The sequence below is a fragment of the Cuculus canorus genome, chromosome 4, assembly GCF_017976375.1.
Source record: "Cuculus canorus isolate bCucCan1 chromosome 4, bCucCan1.pri, whole genome shotgun sequence".
Taxonomy (NCBI): Eukaryota; Metazoa; Chordata; class Aves; order Cuculiformes; family Cuculidae; genus Cuculus; species Cuculus canorus.
The window spans coordinates 48,429,160-48,442,504 of NC_071404.1; the positions used below are offsets into that span (position 1 = coordinate 48,429,160).

Sequence of the window (13,345 nt, forward strand, 5' to 3'; positions counted from 1 at the left end):
CTAAACAGTGTTAAGAATCTTTTCTGCCTAATTGCATGGGGATATTGGTTCCCTCTGACACTGAGAGCCTAAGATCCCACTGTCTGCTGTGGTTTTTGTCTTCCGAGTTGCTGTCTCGTGTATCTGTAAAAAGTGATGGCTGTATTTAACAATAATGAGATAAAATGCCAGGAAGACAGCAGCAGGATTTTGAAGGATAGGAGAAGAATATTTTCTACATGATGGGGATGCAGATGTAATCCACCATCCTCTTTTCCTCCAGTCTCTCAGACTTTTGTGTGGTGGTAGCATAAATATCTAGCAGTTCTTAAGGACTAGAAATGTAGTTCTATTCTAAGGCCAGGATCATTAAAGGGGAATCCATGTGCTAGGTAGGCATAAACTATGTTTGGTAACTTGTGTGGACTGGCATTTATCCTGCTTCTAACAAAGCATCTCTCTATTTGAGGTGTATTTCTTTCTTACCCCTTCAGGTGACTTAGATTCTCTCTCTTGCAATCCTGTTACCCTGATGTATCATGCTGTTTACTGTTGCTGAATTTCTTTTTCCCTTTGATGTGTGTCTTTTTGAATCTGTGAATTTTTTTTCACATCTTTCCTTTCTTGTTATGTAGGAGTCTTCAGCAACTTCTGGATTACCCAGGGGAAGATGTAGAAGAGACATTCTGCTTGAATTTTACAGTAAGACACATTTAAGATATCAACTCTATGATTGTTATGGTATAGTTGAAGCCCATCTACTTGTTCATGTGTATTATGGTTTATTCCAAATATGCCTGTAGCACATACCTCATGTTAACATTCAATGGTAAAGTTAAAATATTAAAATTCTTTGCTGTCAACTCCCTTGTTCTTTTCTATGTGGTCATGAAGATGAGCTAGTAAGTAGATTAAGCAGATTGGTTTTCAAAATAGCTTGGTTGTCACCTTGTTGTCACTATGGCATGTGACTTAAATGCTGATGTCCAACTTCTCACACTAGACAATCCTCCTTGAAAATGGAAGTTAGGTTTTGCCATTGCTAGGTTGATTTTTTAAATGCTAACACAATTTATAACTTTCCTTGCTGTCATAATATTAATACTTCTTAACATAAAAAAAATATAGGGAGTGTACTTGGTCATGCTTTCTTAGAAACAAAATGCTGGAGGCTATTGCTAGAAGACACGCTGAGATAGTCAGCTTTCCTGTGCTGCTATGGCAGTAAAAGAATTCTTTTTCTAACTAGTAACCTAAAAGTAATAATTTCTCTTACATAGCAGAGATTCCCCAAAAGTAAGAGTTGGATCTTGATGTACATTGGGGTATCAAGTACATCCCTTGACATGTGCAAACATTTAAAACCTCACAAAGAGATATGGCATCATTATACTCTAATCTGTGTTTTCCTCTAACTCAGGCAGAGTAAAGATTTCCGTGTTTCAATGTCTTTGCTTTAAATTATTGATGCTCTAACAGGTTGTGAGTGATAGGCTCATCTTGAGCTTGATCTGGCTCTGTACAGGGCCTGCTTGGGGTGAAAACAAGATAACAGGAAATTCTGCTAGATACTGTGAAGAAAATCCTTGTTGAGCTAAGAAAGTGTTGTTAATTTCCTTGTTTCATAAGTGAGAGCACATAAAGCCTCTTAGATCACACATACCTCTGGAGTGAGTCAGACCTGGCTCTGAGTGTGTCTCATGCAGGTCTGAGCTGCAATTCAGGATGTGATAATGAAGCCATAATGATCATAATGCAGACTGTATAATAAAAAATACCTTTGAAATAACACAAGAGACGTTTCTCCAGATTATCTCTTTACACAAAAGAGCATTGTTACTCTTTTTCTTGCAGTATATACTTGCGTAATAAATAGACATGCGGACACATCTGCTAAAACTTCGAATTAACAAATAGCTGATATCCCAAAGCTTGAAATTAATAACTCATCTTACATATTGAAATCTGAACCTCTTTTTTACGTGGCGACTTGAAAATTGAACCTTCTGCATTTTCTTCACGTGACCGATTTTGTATGTACAGAATGTATGTTTGTACTGCTGCTATCAGGCAAAAGCAGGAGGCTGTATGTGATCACGCCATCTCTCAGTGAGAGTAGATGAATTAACCTACTGAGCTACTATTTTAAAAAAGGGAGTACTTTTTATTGCCAGAGCATGTGGGCTTAGTTAAATACAGTCTTTTAGGTATTGATCTCTTGTTTTGTTTAAAGGAAATTTACTGAGAAGAATAACTTCTTTTTTTCCTTTCTGAGTTTGCATTTGCACTTATTAACAGTCCTACAGCAATTGTAAATGATGGAAGGTGGTGAAGCATACAAGGCATTTAGAGCAGGGAAAAAATGTTCTGCATGCACCCTTTTTCTCTGGCACACCCTTCACATGCCAGTCATTAGCCTTGAAGAAGAACCCTCCAGGCATATGGCCTGAAAAGTACTTCTGGTAAAATTATTTTTCTGGTTTTGTATAGATCTGCAGAGAAAGCTATGGTATAACGGAGCAGAAGAACCTGATTGAAGATGGAGATAAGATTCTGGTGCAGAAGGACAATAGGTAAGTGGGGCATATGTGGTGAAGTCGGGTGCAATGCCACAGAAAATTCAGCAGCAGTGAAATGTTGGGAGAGACATAGAATTCACTGTGAACAAATTCTAAGACCGGTTGTTTGGAAACTGCTAGATGCTAATGACACTTAAATAGAAAGCAAGATTTTATCATCTTTCCACCAATGTTTGAGATATGTCCCACATCCTTTTGGATGGACATCTTCCTTATAAGAGGCCTTCCTATAGACTCTTGGTGGTTTTCACATGGTAGATGGAGATTGCAGCATGATATTGGCACTTGAAGGTTAATCTCTCAGATGGATTAGAGAGGAACTGTATGTGACCGACAAAACTGAGCCTAGCAAACTTGTTTATGCTATTAATTCTGGAGCCGGAAACACTTTCCCTTGAGTACGTCTGATAAAGGACCACCATCCCTGATTAGAGCCATAAGGCCTTACTGTACATAGATTCCTTTCCGTTTGACTGAACACCCGAGAGTTATTACCAGCACAGCTACCGTTTCCTCCCCCTCTTTTTTTCCAGTTGCTAAGCTATTTTCTTTTCATAATCCTGTAATTGGATTTCTACAAATGCCTTTGTTACTTGAAGCAGCATTCAAATTCTTTCTCTGCTGGCAAAACAGTGTGATCCAGTGACTGGTCAGGAGCATGGTTCGGGGCTTGTGCTAGGATTGCTGAAGACCTTGCTGGCAAGCCTGGGGATGAAGTCATTTCCTATTAATCTGATTATTTAAAAGGGTTCTGATTGTGTCTAAAGCCATCACTGTAACTAAAGCTTTGTCTGTGTAACCTTCTCTGTTACCGCCCAAAAAAGTGCAATTTTACAGCTAAATATCTGTCTCCACACAAAACCTTTGTGGGGATGGAACAGTGCAAGTCTGTCTCCTGGCAAATAAAAAATGAGCTTCAGGTAAATAGAGGAGAGTTTAATCTGCACCTGTGACACTGAAGTAAAGATGAAAGTGCTGGTGATGGTACCCTTTAGGATTTTAGGCTGGGCACGTACACTTAAAAGGAAAATAACTGTTTTCCTACTGTGTGCCATTCTGGCCCAGGGAAGGAACAAAGATTTTAGCTAAACAAGTGTTTTAGAAGAGCATGCAGGTTAGCTCCTGCACTTGTTTGTTGAGTGAGGACAAGAGAAGCAGGTCCTTAAGGGCTAGTCTGTGGCTGCACTGACTTAACACATTCCAGAATGCAGTTGCTTCATCTTGACCAGAGTTTTGAACTCGAGCTAACCTCTAAATCCAAGTCTAGACGTGACTGTCAATTCACGTGACTTCTATTCTGCATTTAGAGGCCAGGGACCAATTTGCTGCCCTCCTGGCCTGAGTAGTTTGCTGTCTGCATGTCTTTGGTCACTGCCCTTCCTGCCTGAGGAGCATTCACTGGGAACTAAAGAATGTACAGTGTGTCTTTGACTGAAGAATTCTGAGTAGGAAATGCTTCCATTTTCCCTTTCTGCTTTGGAGTTCATATTGCATGTCAGGATATAAAATCTTCTTGATAAAGGGTTCATGACCGTAACAGCCAGAGAGGTATTAAGCAACAGTTAAGTGCTTAATGAGCTTGGATTTCCCTAATGGTCAGGTGACTATCAGGAAAATGACAATAATACAAATGCATTGGAAAATAATTCCCCTTCACTGTATGATTTCTTATTCTAATTTTTTATATTTTGTTGGTCTGCTTCCTTATTTTTCTTTTGTACTTTCTCACTCATCCGTTGCTGCTTTCAGATAGCATAAGCACTGATAATTCCTCCACCAAAAGGTCAAAATAGTTCTTTCGGTTCTGACCGCCTCAGCTACAGTTTGGGATATTGGATTCCGTGGTGTTCCCTGATCTGCTTATCCTTCTGAGTGCAGGTGTGAGCTGCTCTCAAATGTCAGGCCAAAATGCACCTCTACTCACAGAACAGCTTTCTGTTCCACTTTGCCACAGTGGCTGGTGCATTATTGTCAGGTGACAAAAAAAAAAGTCGGTAAATATTTTAAGTCACTGCACAAATAAAATTCTAGCGCTGCACTCAGGTGATGGTGCTTTGAGAATAGGAAAGAGAGAGTAGAATAAAGATGCTTAACCTCCTAACAAAATCCAGAGATGGGGTTTGGCCAGGAGATGCCATAAGTTTCTTGCCAATGACTACAGAATGTTGTTTTTATTTTTATGCTGTTCTTGGGAACCCTTGAAGCAAAACAGGGTTGTCGTTCTGAGAGGAGTTATTCTCTTTGCCACGTAATCTGCATGCACAAGTCCTGTATTTATTAAACTGGAGTGTGAGGCTGAAGAGGAGGTTTCCTAAGATTATTTTCTTGCTCTGTAGTGAGGGGTGTTTCTTATTTCTTTTGGTTGCTTTCTCTTTGGAGCCAGGAGGGGAGGGAGTTTCCCATGCAGTTTCAGATCAAGCCTTTTCAGAGCAGGATTTCTTCAGTCTGCCCCTAGGCTACAGCGTTGGCTTTGAAAGCGCTGAACCACTGGCAGGACTCACTGGCGACTGAGTCAGTAGTAGCTGAAAATTCAGAGCGTGCCTAACTAGGTCTCCGGGAGGCTCTTGGTTTTGGAAGTGGTTGTCTTCTGGGCACCGTCTGTTTGATTTGGTTCCCTCTGCGTGGGTAGAGTGCTTACTCGCAGCAACCTGACAGTCTGAGGTCGTTGCAGGTAGGCCCAGAGCCCTGTGCTGAGTAACCCCAGACACCTGCAGACTGAGAAGAACTGGAGATTATTGCCTGGACTTCCTAAATGTGGGTTTGCAGGAGCTGGGCCAGGGGGTGGACACGCTCCTCTGGTGAATGAATCCTGATATTTGCTTAACACAACCGCTGTGTGGTCACAGGTTCCATAGGGAAGAGGGCTCCATTCTTCCTACTACCCCAACTCTTGGTATTACCATGGCTCTGTGGGCAACTGGATGCAATGCCGTTTGTTGGGTTTGTTGGTAGAACAGATCCTGGGCTGCTGGGGCATCTCCTATACTGCTACTGTTGGGGAATAAGCAGACATGTGGTAGTATTTGCTGTCTAATACTTTGTCCATGTTGCAGTGACTCAGCTTCTTGAGAGGAGGGCGGTGGGTTGAACCTGTTGACTTGTGTTTGCAAGACATTGCAGGCAGAAACAGGAAGAATTAGCATTGTTGCTGCTCAGGCGCATCATTAAAAGTGCTTTCCTTTGCCTGCTCTTTCTCAATGTACTAGGAAAGAATTTGTTGAAGCCTACATAAATTACATCTTCAACCTCTCCATCCATGAGTGGTACACTGCCTTTTCCACTGGCTTCCTGAAAGTGTGTGGTGGGAAAGTCCTGGAACTCTTCCAGCCCACAGAGCTCAGGGCCATGATAGTTGGAAACAGTAACTACAACTGGGAAGAATTGGAGGAGGTAAATCTTCCCTCTTGTTGTATTTTTATTTTTCTCAAGTACTGGGATTGCATGGTTGCATGAGGTGGGCACTGGCCTGGGACGTGAGATGTGATAAGCCACAGATGTAGGAATGGTTTTTTATGCTCCTTGTACACTTTGCCATCATTCACATGAAAAGTTTATTACTAGGTTGTCCTGCTACAGGTGAAGCTCAGGGAGGAAGTTCATGATGAGAAGAGACAGGGGAGAAGGACTCTAGTCTGTTCTTTCTAGGAATGAAACTAAGACTGAGGAGAATAGACAATGTCTAGACTGTCTTCACCTACAGTAAAACTCACTCCACTGCACAAACACAAAAAGTACACAGCTGAAGGTTCAAGAGGGGATTCTGGACACAAAGTAAGAGTTGTATCCTCTCAAAATGCACAGGTCAGCAAGTTACTTGTTCTGTCTCAGCCTTAGCGGTAAAAGTGGCTTTGCAGTGCAGAACAGACAATCCTGTTCATTCAACAGGTACTCTAGTGTTCCTCATGCCACATAATTAGCTGAATAGCTAGAAGCCAAATACCTGCCTTCTGCATATCACTAGGAAACTCTTTGCTGGGTCTTTGAGCCATGCTATTGCCCATGACCCATCCCATGCTCTGTTTCCTAACTGTCAGATATTAGTCTGATTTCAGTTACAAGATGAGATCAGGTCTGGTTTCTGCTTAGTCTTTGCTTTCTAGTGCCAGATGAAGTGATGTGCCTTTTTGATTTTTAATAGAGTGCTGTCTATAAGGGAGACTACACTGCAACACACCCAACTGTGAGAATGTTTTGGGAAACCTTTCATGCATTTCCCTTGGAAAAGAAGAAGAAATTTCTCTGTAAGTATCTTGGAGTGGTGCAGACAGGGTGCTGAAATTGAAGACTCATGGAAGTGTCTACAGAGTTTGAGGGCTATGGCACATCTACGTGTTAGAAGATGATCCAGCATGAAGGGCTGTCTGCTAGTCAGACCATCTTTTTCTCTCTCTTGTTTGTTTTGTTTTTGGGTTTTTTTTATTCCTTTTGTGTTCATTTTTATCTTCAAAATCACTGGGTGGTATCGGCAGTGCAAGATCCAATGCAGTCTCTCACAAGTATCCATCTGTGTGAGCTGGCACAGGTAGGATGCAGGAGCACCCACAAAACCACGGATGAAATGCAAAGAGTAAATCTAATATTTGTTACCTTGATAAGCAGGTGATCCTCAAAGCAGCACCCGGGCACAGGCAAACAGGGATGCAGGTGCCTTAGAGCTCGGCCTGTGTTAGAGGATCAAGGACCCTGCTGTTTTCACCTGTATTTCAGGGATTTGCACGGGCATAGTTTGCCACTGTGCTTGGATTTTTCCCACAGCAGGGCAGGAATCTCAAGCATGTTTGACAGGGTGCCTCTTAAGTCTATCATGGGCCATGTTATCTAAACATAGATGTTCTACTTGTCCAGCACACAAAGTTAAATGACAATTAGTACCACGTATGTGTTTTTCTACACCCCAGCTGCAAATTTATCTTGAGCAGATGCTGCCCCTCCTGATGGTGGTCTTGTGCTAGTAGGGTGGGTGGGTGGTGTGCTGAGACGGAGAGGAGATCCCCTGCAGAAGTGGCCTTGGGAAGTGTGTCTGTGTTTCTTCAAGTGTCCCAGCCACCCACAAACTGGAGCTGCTGTGTGGCAGTCACTTTACATGGGGGCAAAAGAGAACATGAGAAGTACATAGTTTAAGAGAGGGTGGTTCCAAGTTTGCTGCTACAGCCAGCAACTTTTGCTCTCCTGGGAGCTCTGGTGGGCAGTAAGTTGACCATGAATGAATAACGTGTCACTGCTACAAAGATGGCAAAGAGTATCCTGGGCTCCATTACACCGAGTGTTGCCAAAGCAGGTTGGCAGGGGTTGATCTTTTCCCCTCTCGCTGGAGTACTGTGACCAGTTCTGGACTCCCCAGTGTACAAGAGACACGTGGACATACTGGAGAGAGACCAGCGAAGGGTTGCTAAGATGACTCGGGGTCTGTTGCTGTTATCCTCTGAGGAAAGGCTGTGAGAACTGTGACTGTTCAGCCTGGAGAAGAGAAGGCTGACGGAGGATTTAATTAATGTACATAAATACCTGAAGGCAGGGTGCATAGAAGGTGAAGCCAGACGCTTTTCAGTAGTGCCCAATGACAGGACCAGAGGCAGTGGGCACAACCTGAGACATAGTAGGTTCCCACTGAATATGAGGAGACACTTTTTACCTGTAAGGGTAACTGAGCATTGGCATAAGCTGCCCAGGGAGGTTGTAGCATCTCCGTCCTTGGAGATACTCAAAAGCTGTATGCAGTACTGGGCAAGGGGGTGGCCCAGAGGATCTCCAGATATCTCTTCACCTTCAGACATTCTGTGATTCTGTGACTGCTGGAAAGTGTTTTCATGTGAGTGTGTTTTCCCCTGAAGAAACAAGCAGTCAGCTACTTGTCCTGCATATTTTGACTTGGAAAAATGACTTGGCCAAAACTCTCGTGCTGCAATTAGCAGCTGTGTAGAGAGGGTCCTAGGAGTGCTAGTTCACAGCAGAAGCTTTCGTGGAAACTCTTCTCTTGCCCCTGCTAAAATGGCTGCGGCAGAAATGGTACACAAGGGTCACGCTCTGGGGGAGCAGGAGTATGAGGGGCAGTAGCAGGGAGGAACCAGATCTAGTCCTGACATACAGGTGCCGTACCTCTGAGTCTTGGCTGCGGGGAGGGTGGTGGGGCCCCTTCTGCCTCTCCCCAGGGGTGCGACCCCTGCTGTGGGCATCAGACAACCCCAGCTTTGCTCCTTTTTATCCTGCCTAGGCATAAGAGACAGCTTTTTACTGAATTGGCTTTATTTACTCATCTGCATACCTGACAGTGACCTTGCTTCTTGCCTCTGCTCTTCTGCACCTCCTCTGGGAGGCCAGCTGTGCCCTGAATGGAGTTTATTCAATGTCTTGGCCCCTTTGGGCAGGATCCTGCCATGCGGTTGGGGATGAAGTTTGTTTTAGGCGCAGTCCTCAGCATGGGGTTGCCTCCCTAACTGTCCAACCTTCCCTCTCCTTCTCGTAGTATTTCTGACGGGCAGCGATCGCATTCCCATCTATGGCATGTCCAGCCTGCGCATCGTCATCCAGTCCACTGCCAGTGGGGAGCAGTACCTGCCTGTGGCGCATACCTGCTACAATCTCCTGGACCTGCCCAAGTACAGCAGCAAGGAGATCCTCAGCGCCCGCCTCGTGCAAGCTATCGATCACTACGAGGGCTTTAGCTTAGCTTGATCAGTGTGGGAGAGGCACAGACACTTGGGTACGGAGGAAGAGAACCATGGACTTGGCTTTATTTTTTTAAGGGAATGGATCAGGACATTTTGGGGAGAAATATAAGTAGTAATAATAATAATAATAATAATAATAGATTGAGATGATGCAGTCTCAGTCTGATGCTGCCAGCGTTTCGTGGGGCTTCAGCAGGGAGAGGCTGTCACTTTGAATTCTCATCTACTGAACAAAATCTGTTCAGTGGGCACTTTTGTTGTTTCCCTTCCAACTTGCCATCATTGCCCTCCTGGCAATTTCTTGTCATTTGCTTTCAATGCCCCTACACACACACACATACACACACACACTTACCTCTCCTTTTAATCCAGTTTAAATATTTTGATGTTCCTTGCATTTAGGCTGTGGTGGAAATGGAGGATGAAATAGTCACCTCCTTTTTGAAAAGCTGTGATTTTCCCCCACCCATTTTTCTTCCCCTTTTAAAATGCAAGCTGGTTCTTGCTTGCTTTGAATGCAAATAGCTCCTCTGCCCTTTGGTCCTGAGCGAATGGTACTGGTCTGGGACATGATTTGTGACTGCCAGGGCTCTGTGATGGTACATGCTCTGTCTTTTTGCACCAGGAGGTCTCATGGAGAAAATGATGGTTCAGAGGGGTTGGCTTGTTTTTCCTCACTTGTCTTGAATTTTGTTTACAAGCAACGTTTTCTTAAAAGAAGCCTCAGACCCCTCTGGAGTGGGATTTGTGTTCAGGCTTGTGGAAAGACAAACCCTACCTATAGTAACGGGTTTCTCAAATTGCATCTCTCCTGTGTTGTGTTTTTATCTTCATAAGTCTACACGTTAGATGGGTGGGCTTTGCCAAGCCATATTTTTCCACCTGAACAGACCTGTTATTCCAATACAAGGTGAGGTGGCTGCTTTTACCACTGCCACCTTTCTCCATAGGAGTCACACGTGAATGAATGCGCGCACACCTGTGTGCATGCAAGCTCTCCAGTCTCATCAGGTCAGAGAGCGTGAGATCCACATCTCCTCTCTTTGGAGATCGGTTTTATTTTTGCTGTTAGGGTTACTTTATTTTGCTGCTTCAAAGGAGCCCTTAACAACTGCTTTTCCAGGGGTGAGGATGAAAGATAATCTCTATAAATTAGACTGGGAATGTACATTAGGATTTGAGTAGACAAAATCAGTACCTAAATTTATCCTGTAAGATGGGAGGGCATTTACCCTCTTTTCACTACTCCCCTCCCTCCCCCCCATTAAATGATAAATTTTGAATGATCCCCTCATTTTTCAGGTCTTGTTGTAAATCTTATTTTAAGCCTGGGGTGGTTTTGACATGACTTGTTCTTAGGACACAGTATTTATGCACCACGTTCAATAGACAGTATTGAACTTTGCACCTCTTAACAAAAGGTTTTAGGCTTTCTTTTTTTTTAAGACAAGCTGTGGGCTACACAGAGAGCCCTCCAGCCTCTTTCTAATGCAGCGTTGAAGACAAATATACAATTATATCAAATGTTTATTTTCGATGTGTATGTACGTAGTACAGTATTATGCAATAAATTTGATGTTTAATTCTGACAGAGTGGTGGATTTAGTGTCGGGAAGCAAAGGAGTGGTTGCTCCAGGCAGTGGGGGTGCCTCTCCCACTGGTCTTATCGTACCTCTGAGCAGCTGGAAGGAAGGTCCTGCGTAATACCTCTGCCTTGGCCCTGCTGCTGGTGAGCGCTCCAGCCTCTCCCTTGGTCACTCATCTTGGTCAAATCCTGCCCCTCTGCTTCCTCACCTGGATTCAGCCCTGGTATACTGGTTGCAAACGAGAGCAAGGCAGCATCGAATGCCAGGGAAACGCTGTCTTCACAGACAAAATTGGGAGTTTTATTTGCCTCTCCTGGCTCAGCCAAAGTCAGGCAGGACCTCTGGAAGAGCTGGGAATTGAGACCTGATCTGAGTCTATTCATGCCCATCGCTTCATCCTCATGTGCCTGGTGTTTTTCCTTTCCTCTCACCTCGCAGCCAGCAGGTCGTAAAGCGTTGCCTTTCCTCACGGCACAGAAGGCCAGCAAGGTTTCTCCAGTCCCGTGGCCTCTCCTACCTCGACCCACAGCCCTGCAGGTATAAACAGGTGCCCTGTGTCAATGTCCCTTGTGGCAGCCCAGCGCTTTGGTGGCAGTTTTGGGGTAGAGATGTTCCCCCAAGTGCCAGAGCCTGTTGTCCTGTTTACTTGGGGAACCCATACCAACCTACCCCAAAATGAGCACGAGGAGGGGGTGCTCAGCACCCACCCACCCATCAGCCTGCAGCCTGGGGGATTCAACCAGCAATGATGTGGCCTCGTGGTGCTCACCTGGCTTCCCAACATGGTGGGACATCTTTAATGTATGCAAATACACTTCATTTACTGGTTTAATATGGGATTTCCAGTGTGTGTGTGCTTACGGCTTCAACTTCCCTGAGCTCATGAAGGAGGGGCGCTGCTCTCTTTTCTTTAGCTCTGTGGGTAAACACAAAGCACTGAGGTAGGGCTAATAATGAGGTACCATGTGCACGTGTATATGTATATATATGAAAAATGGTCCTATATATATGTTTGCAACATATAATTTGTCATTTATGTTACTGCATCTGTTACGTTTATAATCTATTTACAAATAATTTTTCTTGAACTAAAACTATTCAAAGTATTTGGGTTATATCAGCTCTGTGGGCAAGCTGAAGTGAAACGAAAAGACGACTCCAAGTTGGGCTGCTGGGTGTCACGGCACTGGCAAGCAGTTGGTGGCAAATGGTGGGAGGAGGGGAGGAGTGGAGTGGCAAAACCAGACCCACTTCTCCTCTCCTGGGTGAGATGAAAGGTGAGGGCACCAGGTGAGGGCTGCCAGGACACTGCTGCCCAGCCCGTTGCTCACCGAGCAGCACCAGGCACCTAACAGAAACTTGACCTGCAGGCAAAATAGTTTTATTTTCTTGTTTTACACAAAATACCAAACGTACCAAAATGTACAGATAATGTTTGTCCATCCATTTACATTAAAAAAGACACCATAGAGTTGACCTAAAGTTGCTTCTATGTGTCACATAAACATAGACCCAAGCCCACCTTTCCTACGGTTTAATCGGCTCTGGAATACACTGGCTGCACGACAGAGTTACGTGGTTGCTTTCATAGAGCAAATGCAGTCTGAAAAAGTCTTAGCACTGATTTATTTTTTTTTTCCCAGCCAGGCACCCCTTCTCCTCCCCTCTCCCCAGTACTCGCTTCTGCCCCTCATTCAACCTAAATATTCCATATATACCAAATTATTTGCATAAATATGTCTCGTTTCATGTCTATGCATATCCATGCACTAGGAGATGGTTCACTGCTGCCTGCAGGTGTCCAAAGGGAGGCACAAGGACTGCTCTGATCATAGGAAGCCCAGCACCCCATGCTGTGAGCAACCCTATGAGTTGGTGACTCAGTTGTCCCCTCACTAGCTGGAGGTGTCTGGCCACTCCTATCTCCAAGGGCAAAAGCTTTTACAAGTTTCACATGACTCATCTTAATGTGGGGCACTGAGACACACGGGGTGGAGGTGGGCAATTCACCGTCGGACTCTGGGAGACGGTTTATGTGTCTCACACCCCAAGCAAAGGGCCCGAGACACTGCGTACTGTGATGGTCAAAGGCAAAAAACACCACAGCAACCCCTGAAGAAGAAAGAGATCAGGAAATCCTGCTTAACAGTCAGCCCGGCTCACTCTCATTGTGCACCTCTGCTTGTTGCCTCTCTGTGATGCAGCCATCACAGGTAATGAACATTAACAAAATTAATTAAGCTAATGTGATACACCAGCTGCATTCTGCCCCACTTGTTCCCCTTCTACCTGCTGTAGGTCACTTTGTACTTTCCCAGGTATCTAAATCTGTGCAAAATTTATTTTTCACCTCATCTGTGACAATTTCAGTCCCATTTTTTTCCCAGAAGTGGTAAGGAAGAAGAGTTGGTCACAGCCAGTTGAGGCTGGGAACTTAATTACTCCTTTCTTATAAAAAAACAGGAACACTGTTGAGCACTACTGGAAACCCAATGGCGGCATTTGCTTGCGGTACGGTCAGGATTTCAACCAC

General features: G+C 44.3%; 1 protein-coding gene across 1 annotated transcript in view; it reads left to right on the forward strand.

Moving 5' to 3' along the window:
- The window catches only part of HERC3 (HECT and RLD domain containing E3 ubiquitin protein ligase 3), a 53,682-nt gene extending 42,867 nt beyond the window's left edge, over positions 1-10,815 (forward strand). Inside the window, exons 21-25 of the mRNA XM_054064312.1 lie at positions 615-681; positions 2,470-2,552; positions 5,765-5,948; positions 6,697-6,799; positions 9,022-10,815. Coding sequence (XP_053920287.1) covers positions 615-681; positions 2,470-2,552; positions 5,765-5,948; positions 6,697-6,799; positions 9,022-9,230 — 646 coding nt within the window. The 3' untranslated portion in view covers positions 9,231-10,815. The remainder of the gene's footprint in view (positions 1-614; positions 682-2,469; positions 2,553-5,764; positions 5,949-6,696; positions 6,800-9,021) is intronic.
- Positions 10,816-13,345: the final 2,530 nt, after the last annotated feature.